This window comes from Corella eumyota, chromosome 1 (assembly GCF_963082875.1).
Source record: "Corella eumyota chromosome 1, kaCorEumy4.1, whole genome shotgun sequence".
Classification (NCBI taxonomy): domain Eukaryota; kingdom Metazoa; phylum Chordata; class Ascidiacea; order Phlebobranchia; family Corellidae; genus Corella; species Corella eumyota.
Genome location: NC_137490.1, coordinates 13,362,342 through 13,381,839, shown reverse-complemented (window position 1 = coordinate 13,381,839; position 19,498 = coordinate 13,362,342). Strand labels below are relative to the sequence as shown.

At 27.9% G+C, this 19,498-nt stretch overlaps 2 protein-coding genes across 3 annotated transcripts; one reads left to right on the top strand and one right to left on the bottom strand.

Moving 5' to 3' along the window:
- The first annotated feature begins 165 nt into the window (after positions 1 to 165).
- Positions 166 to 5,113, top strand: LOC145763643 (chordin-like). The gene is made up of 21 exons (XM_082575150.1): positions 166 to 301; positions 383 to 480; positions 576 to 711; positions 795 to 944; positions 1,060 to 1,159; positions 1,315 to 1,420; positions 1,526 to 1,664; positions 1,763 to 1,886; positions 1,968 to 2,079; positions 2,190 to 2,340; positions 2,452 to 2,558; positions 2,683 to 2,832; positions 2,917 to 3,037; positions 3,140 to 3,372; positions 3,470 to 3,541; positions 3,628 to 3,906; positions 4,003 to 4,174; positions 4,227 to 4,301; positions 4,391 to 4,594; positions 4,702 to 4,862; positions 4,997 to 5,113. Exons 1-21 carry the CDS (start codon positions 166 to 168, stop codon positions 5,111 to 5,113), a joined length of 2,943 nt encoding a protein of 980 aa, XP_082431276.1.
- A 161-nt stretch (positions 5,114 to 5,274) lies between these two features.
- Positions 5,275 to 18,476, bottom strand: LOC145750497 (general transcription factor 3C polypeptide 1-like). 2 transcript variants are annotated; one of them, XM_082566552.1, is made up of 45 exons: positions 18,256 to 18,476; positions 18,029 to 18,146; positions 17,766 to 17,851; positions 17,552 to 17,633; positions 17,361 to 17,464; positions 16,933 to 17,182; positions 16,625 to 16,750; positions 16,336 to 16,465; positions 16,011 to 16,129; positions 15,716 to 15,845; positions 15,490 to 15,580; positions 15,076 to 15,124; positions 14,834 to 14,981; positions 14,477 to 14,592; positions 13,885 to 14,004; positions 13,574 to 13,675; positions 13,390 to 13,502; positions 12,975 to 13,092; positions 12,603 to 12,700; positions 12,433 to 12,541; positions 12,298 to 12,356; positions 12,044 to 12,159; positions 11,857 to 11,941; positions 11,603 to 11,732; positions 11,371 to 11,455; positions 11,039 to 11,119; positions 10,869 to 10,967; positions 10,695 to 10,744; positions 10,446 to 10,553; positions 10,044 to 10,181; positions 9,649 to 9,815; positions 9,282 to 9,357; positions 9,106 to 9,218; positions 8,852 to 9,002; positions 8,674 to 8,743; positions 8,371 to 8,464; positions 8,034 to 8,158; positions 7,828 to 7,918; positions 7,231 to 7,547; positions 7,018 to 7,144; positions 6,711 to 6,806; positions 6,485 to 6,562; positions 6,101 to 6,206; positions 5,813 to 5,902; positions 5,275 to 5,726 (listed from the first exon to the last, which is right to left on the bottom strand). In XM_082566552.1, exons 1-45 carry the CDS (start codon positions 18,474 to 18,476, stop codon positions 5,529 to 5,531), a joined length of 5,280 nt encoding a protein of 1,759 aa, XP_082422678.1. In that variant the 3' UTR covers positions 5,275 to 5,528. The 2 variants fall into 2 exon arrangements, 1 of the variants encoding a protein (XP_082422678.1); XR_014283679.1 differs by lacking the exons at positions 5,275 to 5,726; positions 5,813 to 5,902 and having other exon boundaries at positions 6,142 to 6,206; positions 6,711 to 6,826.
- Positions 18,477 to 19,498: the final 1,022 nt, after the last annotated feature.

The window sequence follows — 19,498 nt, the reverse complement described above, 5'->3', positions numbered from 1 at the left end:
TTCCAGCCGAGCGCTAGCCTGATTCGTGACGTCACTGGCATGGATAGAAAAAATGACGTCAAGTCTGGAATACTGTCTTATAAAAGAAACGGTGTCCAGCTAAGCCAGCACTTGCTAGAATTACTTGATACAGATATTTAGTAAAGTTTTGTGCAGAAGTTAAAAATGGTCTCGACAAATTGGATGCTTGTATTAAATATTTGTATAAAAATATTGTTAACCTTCAATGAGTTAGTACCCACAAATGGATTTCTTCAGTTTTCTAATGGTAGACCTCAACTTTCTTCAAGAACAAATAGACGTAAGTTATTCTTTAAGCTCAGTTTAAAAAGTGTAAGTTATAATCTGTTTAAGTTAATTTTTTAACTTTTTTACAACTTAGGTTGTGTGTTTGGACGACAGTATCATGCTCTAGGTTCATCTTGGCATCCCAATTTGGGACATCCATTTGGAATAATGTACTGTGTCACTTGTCATTGCGTAAAGGTAAAAAACTTAAAAATTTATATATTCATTTCAAAAATTTACAAAATATTTATAATTTAAATTATGCTAAACAGAATAAACATTTTTAGGTGGGAGAAAACTTGTCCCAAGGAAAGTTTTTTACCAAAGTTACTTGTCATGACGTCAGAAAACATTGTCCAAAATTGACTTGTCCAGGAGCTAAACTACCAAGGGGAGAATGTTGCAAAGTGTGCCCGGACAAAGGTAATACTGAAAAAACATATAGCCAAGATTTAATTACTAATAAATTTTCGGCAGTTTCGAATATTTATTTTATGTTTTTCAAGGTAATACTAGGTTGCCTGATCTAGAAGAACAAAAATTTACTCCATCAAAAAAGGATAATGAAATGCGCTTGTCCCGATCTAAACTTACATTTAAGGAGAAGGCAATCAACGACGAAGACTCAAGAATAAATGTTGATCAAGATACCAAATGTAACATTACTAATCAGAGTTAATATGTCTTACTGTTTAATCTAATTAAAATTTACCCTAACTCTCTAAGATGCTGTAATTAATCACTAAAAGTAATGAAGATTGCCTTGTACAGATTTTCTTTCACTTATGACAAGTGAAAATGGAGGACCTTTGTTAAGATCAACATTCCAGCTTCAAAATAATGATTTGCACATAACATTACACAACCAACAGTAAGTGTAATCAACTAGCAATAAAATTAAATATTTTAAAAGTTTTTGATAAGTTCTTTGTTTATCAAGTTTGTTGATCTGTATTATATCATTGACTTCTTTATTTAAAATAAGTATACAAACCTTGGATTAAAGGTAAACACTGATTTTTTTAGATATTCTCGACCTCACCTTGTTGAAATACTAAACAAAAAAGACACCGTACTTTATAGTTTGGTTAATCAAACAACATCAAGATCTAGTGAACAACTAACCTGTGGGGTAACAATAATCTTTTCTAATTGATTAAAAATATTAAACATTTTGTCAATATCAAACACTATTAAATAAGTTGCTTTTTATATTAAATGCAATATCCGTATATAGGTTTGGAAAAATTTACCGAAGAATATTATCCGTGCATTGGATAAAAAACATTTGTTTCTGAAAGCAACGTTTAATTCGACAACCTTAAACACTATATCATCCTCCGGGCGCATTACAAAGCACAGAGCACTGGGGAGGGGTAAGTAGTCGTTTCTTATTTTACATTAGCTTATTAAAAATAAAATTTATGTTACAAATCTTGTTTATAATTAATTTCAAAACAAATTTTCTTTCTAGAAACGTTTAGTTCGATGATTTTTCCAAAAGTATCTTCAGAGAATGGGGTTAGCAGTGGAGCTATAGCAATGATGACATTAGGTCGACAAAGATTCAACAAACTTCATATTGCAATGATATTCAAGTACGTTAATTTTTTACACTTTGGGTTTTTTTTTAAAAAAATATTTTTAGAAATACAAAAATATGTATTTTTTTTAAATAGGTCTGATATTGAATATTTGAATTATTCTACCAACGGCGCCGTGGCTTCAGTAAGACTGTTAAATGCAAAAGGAAAACAAATTAGGTCCACAGAAAAGAAAATAATTGATCAGGTAAGATTTCAATCAATGCAAAGTTCAAACATTAAAAATCTGTGTTATATTCGTTTATATAAATCTTTGGCAATATTCACATGACTACAACACATTTTTAAATATTTTAGGAGTACGAGATAGTAGAAGTATGGGGAACGAATTCTGAGATATTGAAAGGATTAGGAGATGGAAGCTTGAATCTTGAACTTGTTATTTCAACCAACGATGGGAAGCATTTGATCTATACTGGAAACGTTACAAGCAATATTCAATGTGGAGGTGAGTTTAAAAATAATACTATAAAGTATCGACATATGTAAACTACTTTAATTTGGTGTATTTAACATCTCATAATATTTTATGGTTTAAACCAACAAAATGTTTTTTCAGCGTTGCAAGCAGTGTTATCTGGAAACGATTGCATTCAACCAGCAAGAACAGGGGCAGCTGGCTCGGCACTGATAACAATAAACAACGACAATTCTGTGTCCTATAAGGTGTGTATAGTTAAAGCAACTTGGTAGATACAAAGCATTTTGCATGTACATAAAGTAATACAATATGTAAACCTAAAATAAAAAAAAATTACTATTTTGCTAATAAGTTTTACGTTTTTTTTAGATTGGGCTTGTTGGCCTTTCAAGCCAGGTAACGACAATCGCGATGATCGGAGATTATCGCAAAAAACGGAGTAGAGTAATTGCGGATATCACACCTCATTATCATCACGGTTATGCTGAGGGACAACTTGGAGTGTTAAACGGAAAAGAGGTATAATTATACTAATTAACATTTTATTCTTTTAAGTTGAAATATATCCTAATATTTATAAATCAAATTCGTTTGTGTTGTTAGCTTCATCTCTTGTTAAGCAACCGCGTTCGATTTTCTGTTCAAACAGAACAAAGTAATAGCGGAGAACTGGCAGGTTATCTCTCGAGATCAATATTTGGTGGTTACCTGGCCCAAAACAAAGGTAAAATAAAACCTCATAAATATATTTAATGATGTAGCGGTTATATGTAAAAAAAAATTATACAAGCTTATATAATAAAATATATTGTTTCCTTTTATGTAGGTATATTCGTATCCCTTGCCGGTGCTCTTATTTCACCTCATGTATCGACTGGAACAGCAGGTCAAGCCTGGTTGTACATAAATGAAAACTGCGAACTTAACTTTAAAATTGTTGTGTCTGGTCTCAGCAAGGATGCTGATTCGAGCATGTCGGCAAGCTTACTTAGCTTAGAAGAAGATTCTAATTCTAACATTGCATTCAAGCATGTTCTAACTGACTTTTATGGAACAAAGGTAACATTAAGTAAAAAAATGTATATGTCTATATAGCACTTAATTATTACATACATTCAAATTAAAAAGCAAGTATTACAATACAATATCTTTACAGGCTAATGGAGTTATTCATACAATCAGTATGGAACTTTATCGTCACTTGAATGATGGAAGTGCGTTTTTACAGGTAACTTGTTTATACAATTAATACAAATATTATCAAATTAAAACACATTGTTTCGTTTTTCTAAATGTTTTTTTAATTTTCCCAAGGTCGGCACTAAAACACATCCAAACGGAGAAATAAGTGGACGAGTTCACATTCCAAATAAATGCTTCGGCATACAAAATGGTCAAGACACAGTAAACGTACCAAGAGAAAATTTGGCAAAAAACCCCAACATAAATACTTTGGATGGTGATTCTGATACCACGGTCCAACAACGTCTTGAGTTGGACTCAATGTCATGTTATTACGAAAATGTGTGGAAAAAAGCTGGTAGTCAGTGGGCTCCGGAATACGATACAAAATGCACCACTTGTGTTTGTCAGGTAACTTTTGCTTGTTGCCACAAATATTAAACATTTATTCAATGAAAGCAGATAAAAGGACCCCTCTTTTAATTGTTGTTTTAAATATCTTTATAGGAGGGCAATGTTTTTTGTGACCCAGTATCATGTCCAGAGCTCCCATGTGATAAACCTGTTGCTGTTGAAGGCCAATGCTGTCCTGTTTGCAACGATGGTTTTGGCGGATTATCTTCCAAAGAAGCTGAATATGTCCCAATAGGTAATATTACTTTAAATATTAAAAAATTAAGCTTTTTTAGGCGTTTCTTTACAATTAAATTAACCTTGAAATGTAATTGCAGGAGCCATGTTAGATGTTAGTATGATAAAACAAAGCTTATCAAAGCTAAAAGAAAAAGAAAACAAAGCTAAAGAAGGTAAGTCTTAAACAAAGTTTTCTTATATTATGTTAAACAAATTATATAAAAATTACAATGCTAAATAAAACATGTCATATATTTTATAGGGTGCTTTTATGAAAGTGACGGCAAAATGTACGATTATGGAGCCTGGTGGCATCCATTTATTCCTAAGTTCGGATATGTTGCTTGTGCAAACTGCACTTGCAATTACGATGGAACTATAACATGTGGTAAAATTATCTGCCCACAATTAAGCTGTGAAAATGCAATAAGAAAAAGGCCAACTGATTGCTGCAAATTTTGTCCAGGTAATAATAATTAGGTAGAATTATTTTAAATTATTATTTCGGTAAGAAACTAATGCCCAATATATAGAAATAAAAATATGTTATGTAACCAAAGTATTTATGTTTAGTGGTTGAAGCACCGATGCCAGTAAGAAGGAGGGATAGAAATATGTTAGAAGATAGCCCTGTTCGAATGTGCGAATTTGGAAAAGAGTTACGTGCACCAGGCGAAACATGGAAACTGGTAGTGCCAGGGGTTAAACTGAGTTGCATCGTATGTCAATGCGCTGTAAGTAGCTTTGTAACATTAAATAAACAAACATATATTAAAATTGTATAGGCCCACACAATGGTTTAAACCCTAGTTTTTAGACGTGACTTTAATCAACCTGTACTCTAACCTATATCTTGCGTTGTTTTTAGAAACATGGCCTTAACTACAAGTGTAAAAGAAATTGTCCTACGATTGACCGATCAACTTGTAAAAATGTCGAACGAAGTGTCAACAATTGTTGTGCATGGCGTTGTGCTGATCCGTAATTTTCATACATAAAAGTGTTGTAATTCATATCGATATATTGTGTTTATTGTTGTTCGTTGTTTTGATATGTCACTAAATATAAAAATTATAATAAACTGACTTATGACTAAAGGTTTTCGTAGACCATTTATATTTGTTTTTAAGCATAATTAAAGGAGCTAATACAGCTGTGAGTTAAGCAAAGTCAAATGCACTTAAAAAGCCAAAATTTTGAACTAAAAAAGAAACCAAAATTATGAATTGAATGTAGAGAATTCTAACTTCTTATTTTCAGTAGAGACTACTCAAAGACTTCATGGTTTCAAAAGTTTTAATGAAAAAAAAGATTGAATAAAAAAAACAATAAAAAGAACTAATAAAGGAAGTTTCAAGGACAAACACATGATTTTTTTATGATTGTTTCAACAGTTGGCACTACTTAATTAATTTCTCAAAAATTTCGTTCAATCTTGAAGCATGCAGCATAGCATCGGCAGTAGGTTCAAAAAACTCTCCCGCTTGAGTACAACTACTTTCTGTACTTTTATTTTTTGGTATTATGTCTGAAAACAGTTGCCAAGACGTAACCTTTGGTAGACAACGCTTGGTTACAAGTTTCATGATTATTAGTTTCTAAAAAAATAAATTCGAATTTAAGTCTGTTTTTTAGTATTTCGGCATGACACTTCAATATTTAAAAAGTAATACATGGAAAATACCTCGAGGATTTCAAGAAGAGCAACCCGTTGAATAGATGGTAAAAATCTTTTAGTCAAGGAATTCAGAGTTACACCAGGATTCCAAAAAATCTTGACAAACATTTTGTTCGTTAATGCATAATACAAAACAAATAACTTGTTAAGATAAATTTAACAAATAAATTGAAAAAAAATTTTAACACCCAAAAAAATTGAAAAAAATTTGCTTTTGTAATCATTGCCTAGATAAGTAACATCTTTTTTATTTGTAACACAAATTATTTTAATTTGCATTATTTCACTACTTACATGTAGAAAAACACCAAACAGAAGTAACTTAGCAGATCTGTAATTTATTTCACCACCCACATCATGCCAGGGACGACACAGGAACCGGATTGTTTTATAGTGGCCACTAAATATTAAACAAATTAAAAACATTAAAGTTACAAAATAAAAATTGTTTATAATACATTTTTAAAAGATGGGTAGATGCTCGGGCTTGGCTGAGCATCACTTAAAATTTTTAATAAAATAATCACTGGTATATCAAAAATAGACAAAAAATTCTTTGGTTAAACATTTTTCTTTTCAGAGTTTAAACAAAAAAATAAATTTTTGGGTAAATAATAATGAAAAAATCCTTTCCAACATAGTGGGCTTATGCTAAATTTCTTTTTTACGTTAACTTACGCTTGTGGATCAGGAGAATTTTCAATATTTTCAGATATAGTCGCCACAGTGTTTGGTTGAACTTCTTCATCATTGTTCCTATACAAAAAATTATGAAAACTTTAATGTGTTGGTATTGTATACAGATGTATGTGTAAAATACCTTTTATTGAAAAAATTATATTTAAGCCTTATTTTGTATTTTAAATAGAGAATGTCTATACAACAACTTAAAAGTCTAACTTACAGATTATCTGTGTTGGTAACATCTTTTAAAGGTTTTATTGCACTTGCACCAGTAACAAACCAGCTCTTTGAATGCTTTTTAAGCACAATTCTTCGTCTATTAACAACAATAAAAACCTAGGTTGTTATAAATAATAAGAAATTAATTTAAAAAAGTAAGAGAAACCTCAACTTAATACAATGGTTGGTGGCACAAGGTACTAAATAATGCAACAATTTCATTTTTTTTCGCCAAACAACAAAAATGTAAAATGGCTAAAGTCAAAAGTGACAAATAATATATATATATATAAAATTCAAAATCTTACTGGTACATTCCAACATAGTAGGCTTCAGAATATTCTGTTAGAATATCCAAGTATTTTTGGCAATCTTGAGATGTTATAGTGTTAAACTTTTTGACCAAACAATCCTTAATTTCAGAAATCGCAATTCCTAAAAAATTGAAAATAAAAACAATAAATGTATTTTTTATATATTAAAGCATCATTTAAATAAAATTAATTATAATTATTGCTTACCAATGCTTCCTGCTTCATCAATGACATTGATAATTTGTTCCATGATTAATTTATCAAAATCCAGAAAGTTATCTGATAACTCGTTTACAATAACACTTGTTTTTAAAACTGCAATTTCCTCTGGCAATAGCTTTGCTTTTAAGTCATGCACTTGTAAATCTAACCTTCTATTTATGTCTCGCATATCATATAAATAATTTTCAGATTTGTTGGATAAGCTCAACAGTTCAATTTGGGACTTATCGTGGTGAAGTGTTACTTTCGAAAAAAGAGTTTCAGTAGCATGAGCATCTGTGGGTTTTTTCAAGTTTAATTCTCTAAAAAAATCAAACATCATAGGTAAGTTAAGCATTGAAATCAACTCAGTATTTGTAGTAAAAAGCAAAATGTAGCAACACAAATATAAAAAGTTTAGTAAAAAGATTGCATACCAAAATATTTTTTCTTTAAAAATATTCATTTATAATATTTTTTATATGTACTCAATTTAAAAAAATATTAAAAAAGTTATGTACAATTAAATTAAAAGCTGATTTATAATTTGAAATTTTATTCTTTAATCGTTTATTACTTCAAACGCAAAAATTTTATACTCACAAATTTGCATTTCTAAAATCTGTGCGATGTAGAATTAAGTTAGATAACACGACATCAGTGGAAATTTTTTCAGGAGAGCCCAATAACAACACTACAACAATTAGCAAATATTTTTTTTTCTTTAATGGAAACAAAAAAATTAAAAAGAGATATTTTTATGTTACAAATATTTTTGTTAGTTCAAGTAAAATATTTTTAATTCCTACTTGCAAGAGTTAAGACACTTGAGCTTGATGTGTTATTAGTATCACAAACAAAAAGCTTATCAGAACTCAAACTTCTAAAAACATCAGCAACTTTCATAAAAACTTCTTCAACTATTCGGAATGAACTGAAAACAAAAATATTTTTAAACCCAATTCAATCAAAAAGGATAATTAAATTGTATTAAACAAAACTATTGGTAAAAAAACAAAACGACAATATAACTGGTTATAATATTTCACAAAATAGTAATGTATTACCTTCCTTATTATTACAATAGTTGTCTGTTTAAAATATTTTACACATTTACTAAAAAATTTAAAATGGTTAACTACTTACTAAAAATGGGATTGGGAGAAATGATATGTTGAAACACCATAAGGTAAAACCCGCTTGCGAGACTGCCATGGGTTATGACTTCTACTAACATTCCCTAAGTAAAATAAAGTTATTTTTGTGTGTCAAAAAACTTCATATAAACTTTGAATAAGTCAAAAAAATTAAAAAACAAAAAACGTTGTAGAAAGTTAATTAAACAAAAGTTGTATAACTTTAACCAATTTTAAATATTAAGTAGAAAAATATGTTATATTTGACTTAAAAAAGATAAAAAATGACATCATTTTAATAAAAAAAACTTACCTGTTAAACTAAAGTGATCCCACACTTGTTTGATCAATGTTTCTTGATAATTTTCAAATACTTTATATGCCTTAAAAAAATATGATTAACAAACTAACTTTACATTAATATCATAAAATAATGCATAACATTTTTAAAATAAAAATAATTTAAAAGCTAATACTTAATATATATATACCTGAAATTTATTAGATTGATCTGTCATGCTTAGCATGACATAAAATAAATTCTCCAAAACACATTTTTCAATATCACTGGCTTGGCTTACATGAGGTACAATATGAATCAAATCAACTTCTACTTTTTTGTAGAACGCTTTTATAGTGTACCTAAAACCCCCCAAAATGGCTTAAATAAAATGAAGTGAATGCAAACTTAATAACCAAGTGCAATACAAAAAAAACAAAGATATTATAAATTTTAAATACTCACTTGTTTTTTAGTTCGACTTTATTATTGGGAATTTCTTGCGTAACCACACCAGGGTTTTGCTCAAACTTTTCTGTTATTGCATCGACAAATGTCCCATAAACCTTACCCAACTCCTAAACAAGAATATTTTTTTTAAATTTTTTATTTAAAACATTTTTGTTTAAGCCCTTACTAACCTCCTCATTGTATTCTTTTTTTGGCACAAATTCCTCCAGAAATGTTTTATCTTCCAACACATCAGCCACTGTTAAACTTAAAACAACACAAATTTAAAAAAATTGGTCAATTACCATCAAAAAACTTCTGTAGTCAGTTAGTTTAACAAAAGCAGAACAACATCTTAATTATATAATTAGTTTGTATGAGTTCCTATACTTTTAGAAGTAGGTCTTTGTATATTTTAATGTTTAGTATATTTATTATTAAGCATTTTGTAAATGATGTAAATAATTTTAAAATAGAGTCGACAATAAATTCTTAATATTTAAAAAACAAATTTTTGTTGTTCAAATAACTTAACAAATTTTTAAAGAAATATCTTACTCATGATACAAACGGGTGTTTGGGTTTTTAAATAGATTCAAAACACGACGTCCACAAGCATATGAAGTTTTGTTTTTAGACAAGGATGGAAAATGGTTGTGAAGAAGATCTCGCACAACACTCCATGCTACAGCATGTTGCTGTTTTTTTCTATGATTAATTTTCACCTTAAAAATACAAGTTTAATAAGACCAAATTAAATATAAGACAAAAAAATTAGGGAATTTTTTAAACTGTGTATATTGCTGTACTAGAAAAAATGATTATTTTTCAAATTTGCACAAATATAAAGTTAAAGAATTTTGTGTCACATAATTGTTCCAACAGACGTTTATACACATAACTAGCATTTATAAATTATAATTTTTTCTTGTACTTAATCCCATGCTATATACCAGTTTGTGTAACACTGTTGAAGCAATTTTGCAAATAATTAACATTGTATCTTCCGATTTACTAAACTTGACTCTCCATTTTCCCATTCTATTATCCAAAGCTTCAAGATCCACTTTATCATTGTACTTTAACTTAATCTATAAATAAAAATATACAATTAATTATATATAATGAAACTATTAACAATAGATTGCAGTTCATTTCATTAAAATTAAAACAGTATATTTTATTTCTATTTTAAATAAAAATTGTTTATTGTGTGCCCAGTTTAATTTTGTTTTATATTACCTCAACCTCCTATTAGTTTACAGGTTTAATGTAGTACAGTTAAAAGTCCTATTTAGTAGAATGCTAAAGTGTTTTTTTTAATACCACACAAATCATAATATTTAATTAATTACCTTTCCAATATTTTTTGCTCCATGTTCAGAATTTGGTTTTGGTTTTTTAACTTTTTTAGCAGCAGAATTTTTAGGAGTTTGGGATTGACGTTTTCTACCCTTGCCTCCCTTGAGATTTAACATAAATTTTAAATTAAAGTTTTCAGTTTGGTTTGTGGCCAAAAAATAAGCTAAAAATGTGTTTTTTTCTTTATAAGGTATTTACTAAGTTTATTTAAAAATATATTAACAAAATATTAACAAAATTACCTTAACTCGTTCTTTTCTTCCAATGTTGCTTTCTGCTACTACTTCAAAACCTAAATTAAACAAAAAAAATGTAACTAAAAATGCCAAATTATTAAAAAAATTGTTTTAAAAATTCATAAAGTATATAAGCTACCGAATAAAAATGTAAAACCAGTTATTTTTTTAAGTACTTACTATTTTCCAAATCATCGTTTTTGCCATTTACATTGGAACTACCCAGTTCATCAGATTTTTCAGTTTTCTCGATTTTTTTTCTTTTTCTTTTCCTTGGTCCTTTAAATGAAAAAAATAATTTAACAAATATATAATTTAAAATAAACAAATTTAAAAATTTTGATTCAAACCTTGGGAATCTCTCCTTCTTTTTGTAGTTTGTACAGGCTTCTTTTTTTGCTCAATATTCACTTCAAATAAAGAGTCCAGATCTAAAATACAATTAATTGCACAAATGTCAATTATATTTACATATTTAAAAACAAGCCCCTCAGACTGTGTTAACTTATTTTGCCAGTAACTATTAACTCAATTGTAATAATTTTTCCATAGTAATTTAGCTATCCAGGGCTTATAGGTTGAACATATATATATTGCCCGCAAAGCTGTATATATTTTATGTGTTTTACTTAAAATGAAAATCAATCAAGTGGAATTGAATTTGACAACAATAAATACAAACCTTGTTTGCTTGATTTCTGATTCCTTTTACGGTCTCGATTTGCGAATTCAAATTGTGTTTCAACCAATTTTGGCAATCTTTCAGACTAAAGATTAAAATAATTAAAACTTTTAATTTTAATCTTAAAAAACAAAAATTTTAACCTAATTTAAGTGCTTTGATATAAAAGCATTATTTTTGGCAAAAAAACATAATAGCTTAATTTATTCTAAGAAAATTTAATTAAATTTACCTTGGTAGTTTTAATTTTAGCACTATTAAACCAGTTTTTGTACAAATGAGGAAAAAGTGAGGAATCTAAACCTCCCGCTCCTTTTCCATCCCCTGGTGGAATTCCATCTTCATTTAGTTCCACATCTTTTCTACAAAAATTTACAGCATTGTTTAATTTACAATGTTAAATTTGTTTTTATATATAGAAAAGCTATAAAAACATAAAAAACCTAATTAAAAAAGAAAATTATAAAAAAAAGAATAAAAACAAACCTTGTTATATGTTCAGCAACAAATTTTTTTAACTGCTGTGCATATTTATGACTATCAATATCTCCATTTGACTGTCGTTTTAAACCTTAATTAAAATAAAATTATTTTTTGAATTCTTACTTATCTCAAAAAGTATTGTCTACTAGTAATTTTTTTCTTTTAACATTAAACAGATTTAAAAACATACCAAGTTGGGTCATGAGACTAACATCTCTTAATTTAAACCAATATTGTTCAACAGATTGGTAATCATCAAAATAAAAATCAAGTTGTTTGTACTCTTTGTCTGTAACTTCCATATACCTAGAATATTGTTTATATATTAAAGTTAAACTGGGTTTAATGTATTATTTTACACCAACGTAATATTGCAGAAGTAGTTAAACCGATATTAATCAAAAACCTAAACAATCTTTTAATAAATAATAAAAACATTGTTACCCCTTTTCAGATGTTCTGGTGTCTGTTATTACTGCATGTTTGTGAATAAAGACCATTTGCTAAAAAAATCAAATTTTAATAGTCTACCTTTCATTTTATAAACATTAGGCTTATATAATTTTATAAACAACTTACTTCTTCCTTTGGAAGACAAGTGTTTGCTTGAAACTTTTGTTGATCAAGTGAGGTTAGGCCCATAAAACACAGGTACTCCAGAATTAATGCAAATGCATACATGTACTTTCTAAATTTTACAAAATTTAAACATTGTAGATGATTTAATTAATATATATCACAAAAATTACCTTTTGTACAACAGCATTTGTTTTATGCTGGGTGGTAAATGGCGCACGAGAATATGTTTTTTAATTGAATCTTGTAAAAATTCCTCGATGCCATCAATCTAATAAAAAACTGAAGTTGTTAAAATGATTTTAGAATTTGGCAGACTTACATAAGTCAAAGAGTAACCAGTTATAACTAACAAATCGCATCAATTTTGTACTAAAAGTGGTATTAAATTAATATATTGTAATGGCAGGTTTATGCTTTTTGTAACATTACCAAACGAAGTTTTGAAATTCCATTAAAAGTTGTAGGCTATTAAATTATTATTTTGTAAATGCAAGTTCATGCTTTTTGTAACATCACCAAACGAAGTTATGAAATTCGATTACCTGATATGAAATTTTATAAAATTGTGTGATAATAGAAAGAGGGAGGACAACTGCTGCAGCTCCAAGTTGAATCCAACCTTCCCCATATTTTCTGTTCTGTGGTATTGGAGGAACCCACCTGAAACAAAAAATATGATTATAACTTTTATTCTTGTAGCCATTAATTTTGCATCAAAACTTTAACAAAAACCTAATACTTCAGCTGATTTAAGGCAAATAGTACAACTTAATCATAAATACACCAGCAATTAGAAATTGAAATGACATACCCTAAACTATTAAAAAGTTGGTGCTTTAAAGTTAACCACATGGATTTTAGAATTAACTAAAATATTAGCATGCTAATAACAAAATAATTTTTATAATGTATATATTAGTAATAAAAATTGTTAAATGTGTAAATTTTATAACATACCTTTTCCATGTTTTACATTCATCATAAACTCTTTCATCATCGATGTCCACTTCTAAATTTTCATATTGATTTGGATGTCCATAAGCAAGATACCACAAATATTTGTGAACAGCCTAAAATTTATTTAAAAAATTTAAATTGAATGCAGTTTGAATAGAATATATTACATGTCTAAAAAATTTACCTGAAATCTTTGAAACTTTGCAGCATATCCGTAGTGTATGTTGGTATTTGGAATTAGGACAATATCATTTTCCATTTCAAAATCTGTTTTAACTTCAAATATCTAGATTTTACAAAAATAACAATTAAAATCAATGTTACATAATTGACTTTTTTATTTATCACAATTTGACTTTTTTATTTATCAATATTTAAAAAAATAATTTTTCAATTTAACCACCCAAATTTTATACAAAATTCTTGACAAATTTTTTAATATTTTCTTAGTTAAAAAAAATTAGACAAACAAATATTTCGGAATAAAGTCCTCACGTCTTTTGTTTTTTCTTGTATTTTATTCTTAGTATGTTGGGAATACATCCTAAACTCAATTTGTTGAATTGCTTCTTTTAACTTTGAAGGATCACAATCAATGGACATTAAAAACTCCACCTTAAAAATATAATATATTTTTCAGTCTGTAAGATTTCACAATAAATGTAACAAGTCAATCTAAAATAAAATCCCTAACAATTTTTGCCCGCAATGTGGTGTAGTGGTTAAGAACACTTGCTACACTACATGATGCCATGGGTTCAAATCCTACTGCTCTCATGCTGTAGCGCTCATGAGTAACAAGCTGTAAACAGTATGAACTCCTGCTGAGCAATCACTTAATCAGCAGCATAATTACCAGGCAATTATTATTTATATAATATCCCAAACTGCTAAAGGCAACTCAAGTCAGAGTAACAGATGTTACTCTATGTTTAGGTCGCACATTTGATCTTCCAACATCAAGAATAAATTTATATACAAAAAAAATTATTTTAAATTTAATCTGTCCAAATATCACAACACAATTTCTTTAGTAAGAAAACAGGTTCTTTTCACACAAAGTCGAAAATATATCAAGTTAGTTTACCTCTTGGATAAGACCATTACTTGATATTGGAATGCAAAAATATTTCAGCAACCCTTCTTCAGCCATCTTCAAAATTAATCGAACCAAAGTTTTCTTACAAATTTTCATTGTACATCCTTGATTTAAGTTATTACAATATATAACAATGTTTTACATCAAGTTTTTTAACCAGAAAATTATATATATTTATAAAATAACAACAACAAGATTAAATTTTTTATAATGGTAGAGATTTCAAATAATTTTGAGCATAGGTTATGTTTCTGATAAAGTTAAATAAATCTACTTAGTAAAGCAAATAAAAAACTTAACAAATTAAAATCTATGCAACATTTTAACCTTAAACTTTAACATTACCTTCCTTTGTTTCTTTATCCACAAGAATTTTAACTAAACTTGGAATTCCTTCAACCAACTTTTGCTCATTAACATATTCCAAAATAACATTTTTCCTTTTCATTTTTTTAGTGGTTAAATGTAAATCCCATTTACTTGTGCTGCGAGTCTTAAAACGAGTTAAAATTAATTTTTGATTAATAACAAGTCTTTTTTTATTTTGAATAAATCAATTTATTAGAAAAATATTAAAAATTACTTACTGGGGTATTTAAACATTCCAAGTTTCCTGTTAGGTTCAAGTCCATCGACCTACATTAAAAACATTTTAATTTAATTAAAAAAAAGTTGCAACATAATATCAAGCTATTAATTGCTTTAAAAAATGGCAAAAATTAAATAGATTAAAAACAAAATAAAACTTTGTTTATTTCATACTACTAAAGTTTAATATCTTGCGTTTATTTTCCACTGTTATCACTTAAAATATTATAGGGACAAAAATGTTATTATTCAAATTTATGAGCAGGTTAAAAAACAGACAGTTGATCAAGAACATAAAAACTGGTTAACCACATTTAAAAAATTACAGGTTTTATTTAAATTGCTTAATGATTAGGCTGTAAATGTCAGGTTTAAGTAACTTAAGAAGGTTTTAACTAATAGTTATTGCTTACTCATTGTTAGTTAATGGATAAAAGTTGGGTGACATTACTGAAGGAATATTTTCTTGTGATTCCAATCCAGAAGTTTCCAAAATACTTGCAACTAAAACAAAATGTTATTAATTAAAAAAATTATCAAAATTTAATTTTTACATAAAGTGTAATGCAAATTAAATAAACAAAGAAACCATACTCAAAAATCAATAAAAATATTTGTGCATTAAAATATATTGAATACCCGATGCATCCAAAGTTTGTTTCATTCGATTTTTTTCAACTAACAACTCATTAGTATGACAACTTGTCTTAGCAAAATTTTTGGAGATATATTTTTGTAGTCTTTGCTTGCCTTCGTCAACCATTATAGTCTAAAAACAAAATGAGAAAAATAAAATTTTCAACAATATTTAAACCCGTAAAAATTGTCATAACACAACCAAGAATAAATTTACAATTTTTCAATAATCTTTTTTTTCTTTAAACAAATTTTTAAATTTTTCATATCAAAAAAAAAAAAATCTTTTTGAACATACCCTGACTTTGCCAGCTTTATTAACTCTTCTGCAAATATTTCTAGCTTCTAGGGACCCGTAACCTTTTAGTAAAGCAAGAATATCACCCTGAGAACAACCATTCTCCCCGGCAAGTTGAACTAAAAATTTTAACTTGTTAAAAGGTTGTGAAATAAAAATAGAAAAAATGATACATAAACATAAAAAATTGTGTTAAGGTAAAAAAAATCCAACTAAATAAAATTAATTTTTACTTTTTTTATAGGCTTTTAAAATTTTTATTTATTAATTTTGATAAAATTTATAGAAGCAGATCAGGTTTTTGTAATTGTACAACAGAGCTTACTATGTCGGTATCCCTGATATGTCAATGGAAGCTCGGCAACAAGGCCTTGTGGTTCACTTTTTGTATTCAAGGGTGCATTTAAGTTATTCTCCTCCTTTGAGACCTGCTCAACTGCTGCTTCACTTGGAAACTGAAAACAAAAAAAAATTTTAACTATTTTTCCTAATGCTGTTTTCACATATTAGTAGTACAATATTGTTTATACACAGTATTGAACAATAAATACATTGATTAACTGGCTTCATGAAACTACAATAAAAGTTTAAAAAGCCAATAAAGTTCTACTTACTGACTTAAGTTTCATGGTTTTAAAAATAGCTCTACAGTTCTTTTTTTCATTTTTATTAATAATTTCTACATAGCCTTTCGATACAAGTTTTTCTCGAAGTCTTTTAAACACATTTTCTTTTAGATCCTTAAAATAAAAATCTTTTAAAATCAAATTTTACAGTGCATTAAATTAAAAATAAATAAAAATAATTAGCAAAATTCTGTAATACTTCTGCATCGAAAAACTTCAATTATTACTGTAATGAATGCCAAATAAAGCATTGTAGTAATAAAGCATTACTAATAATTGTTTAAATAAACCATTACCAATAATTGTTTGAGATCAGCAACATTCATCGATTTGTTTTTCGATTTCGCCAAAATTTGACAAATCATTTCAACTCGAATTTCAAACAGAGATCGACAATCTCTCTGATAACAAGGAAGATGAAGTAGAACTTGTTGACAAATTTTGTTTCGTTTATCGGGTCGTAAATATGTGTAGGTTTGCTTCACCACCAAACCATTTTTTATTAAAGATTTGATCACATAGTGAACATGTGACAATTTAATAGGTCTAAAAATAAATTTGTTACTAATTAGCAGACTTTAACAGATAAAATTTGAATTGACAATTCCTTTTCTTTATAAAAAATTGCAACATTTTTAGAGGTTCAAAAATGTTAGTGAAACACAAAATAAAAAATTAAATTATTAAAAAAGGTAATTCAGTGGTTTATTATTGGAACACTCACTTAAATATCATGTTATTTAACACATTTTGAAGTTCACCTTGCCACCGAGAACGACCAATTCTCTCAAGTATTAGATACTCCATATCAGAAAGATTTTTTACAACCTGCCATTTATAGTTACAGAAAAATTTGTTTTAGTTCATACTAAATGAATTTTGTAGAAAAAAAACAATAATTTTCATATAATTTACCTGTAAATTTATTCCAGAACATGTCAAAGCCTTCTCCCTAACTGCTTGAGAAGCAACTATCACCAGCTTGTGTTTTTGATATCTAAAAAATTAAACCAAAAATAATTAATCTTTGTATTTCCGCCAAAGTATTTTTAATGTATTAGCTTTTTTTAGGTTGTCTTACTGTATATAAGTTAAATAATATTTTAAAGTATATTTGTAACAAAATTACTTCTCTGTAGCAGAATCAACAGAAAGATGCTCGTCTTTAATTATTCTAGTAACATTCTCGCGAGCGTAAAATTGGCTACAGGAACCCTAAGTATAACAAAATACAGAAGTTAAAATTTAAATTATTATCTTGAACAGAACTAAAAAGGTATATAATTTTATAGTACCATTACAAACCCATCAATGAAATGAAACAGTTTATTTTTAATTTAAACTTAAGGGTTTGATTCCTACTGCAGCCAAGTTTTTAAAAATACACATTACCTTAACATCTTGACTACTACTTTGAACAAGATCAGCAGAATAAGCACTATTTAAAATTTCAAGTTCATCTGGTGCAGTTGCTATTCTTTTGCCAGTTGTTGCATCACTTCCAAGAAATCTGAAAAATGTAATAAAAATTTGTAAAACTTGGTGTTAAAAGAAATCTTAACAGTCTTCATGTTTAATACATATTATATAATAACTGGTATAAATAAAGCTATAATAACCTATTAAATATCATCGGCATAGCTCTTTCAGTGGGGCAACTAAAAAACTCCATGGAAGGATGGCTTATGATATATTCCCATATCAGATTTTTAAGATTTAAATCTAATTGAAAAGGTAATGTTTCTTCTCTTTCAGTTAATCGCAGCCACAATGTTGGGACTGTTATCCCATCCAAACCTTCCAAGGCAATTTCATTAACAACAATTTCAAATATGTCCATTTTTATGTATATATCTATAAAAGTAAGAGCTGTTAAGTCATAGTTCTAAAACAGAACAATTAATAAAAAGCTTTGCATTTCAATTCAAAGAGCAATGGATCAAACACCTAACTGCAATTCTTTTTACATATTTATTTATCCTCGATGAAAGGTCGGCTTTATGACCTGAACAAAGAGTAACATCAGTTACCCCAACCCAGCCTCAAGTTGCCATTGGCAGTTTGGAATGTTATAGATCATAAATGCCTGATAATTAAGTATTGACTTAGCAGTGGTTCATCATTTATAGCGTCTTACTTGAGAGTACCACAGCATGAGAGCAGTGGGGATCAAACACAGAACCTCATGTAACATGTAATGAAGCCAAGTGTTTTGACCACTACACCACGCTTCAGGAAATTAACATTAAAAAATAATTGGAATTTTTCATTTACAAATAGCTTTTCAAATTGTTTATGAAAGTTTTTGCGAGGTTGCCACAGTTGCAATATTCACATTTTTATTAATAAAAAACAATAAATGGTGATATGGTGATATATAAATTATAAAAAAAGCTGGTATACAACCCATCTACCCATATTTTTAACCATATGATGCACCATTTACATTTTTTCATTTTTAATTTTTTTACTTTTGACATATGTTGTATGTGAATGTCATTTCTTTGTCAGTTGGTTTGTTTTTGTTCATTAAAAACTTACAACAAAAACTGACTAAAGATATTTTACAACTTTCTGACTTTAATAATTAGTTTTATGGTTCTAAAAGACAGCAAAAAGATCCACAATGTTTAACACAACGTCAGAAATGAATGATAACTTAAGTTGTTTGCTTTTATCAAATCATTATCAAATTAGTTTATACGACAAAACAACATTCTTTTAAAAATGTAAATAAACAGACTCTTTATAAACAATTATTCAATTACAAAATTAGCTAAAACCATTAAAAAATAAACCTCTCCAGTAATAAGCTCCTAAATTATTTTTAACGTTTGCATTAATTAAATTGCAAATATGTTT

What these genes read in the sequence shown, in the direction of transcription:
- LOC145763643 (XM_082575150.1), top strand. Translation starts at nt 166, where the DNA reads ATGGTCTCGACAAATTGGATGCTTGTATTAAATATTTGTATAAAAATA. An exon ending in AAAAGAAAATAATTGATCAG is followed by an intron (nt 2,080 to 2,189) that starts GTAAGATTTCAA and finishes TAAATATTTTAG; the next exon opens with GAGTACGAGATAGTAGAAGT. An exon ending in GCACCACTTGTGTTTGTCAG is followed by an intron (nt 3,907 to 4,002) that starts GTAACTTTTGCT and finishes ATATCTTTATAG; the next exon opens with GAGGGCAATGTTTTTTGTGA.
- LOC145750497 (XM_082566552.1), bottom strand. Translation starts at nt 18,476, where the DNA reads ATGGACATATTTGAAATTGTTGTTAATGAAATTGCCTTGGAAGGTTTG. An exon ending in GTTCTGGAATAAATTTACAG is followed by an intron (nt 17,465 to 17,551) that starts GTAAATTATATG and finishes TATAAATGGCAG; the next exon opens with GTTGTAAAAAATCTTTCTGA. An exon ending in TGTTTGGTGTTTTTCTACAT is followed by an intron (nt 5,903 to 6,100) that starts GTAAGTAGTGAA and finishes ATGTTTGTCAAG; the next exon opens with ATTTTTTGGAATCCTGGTGT.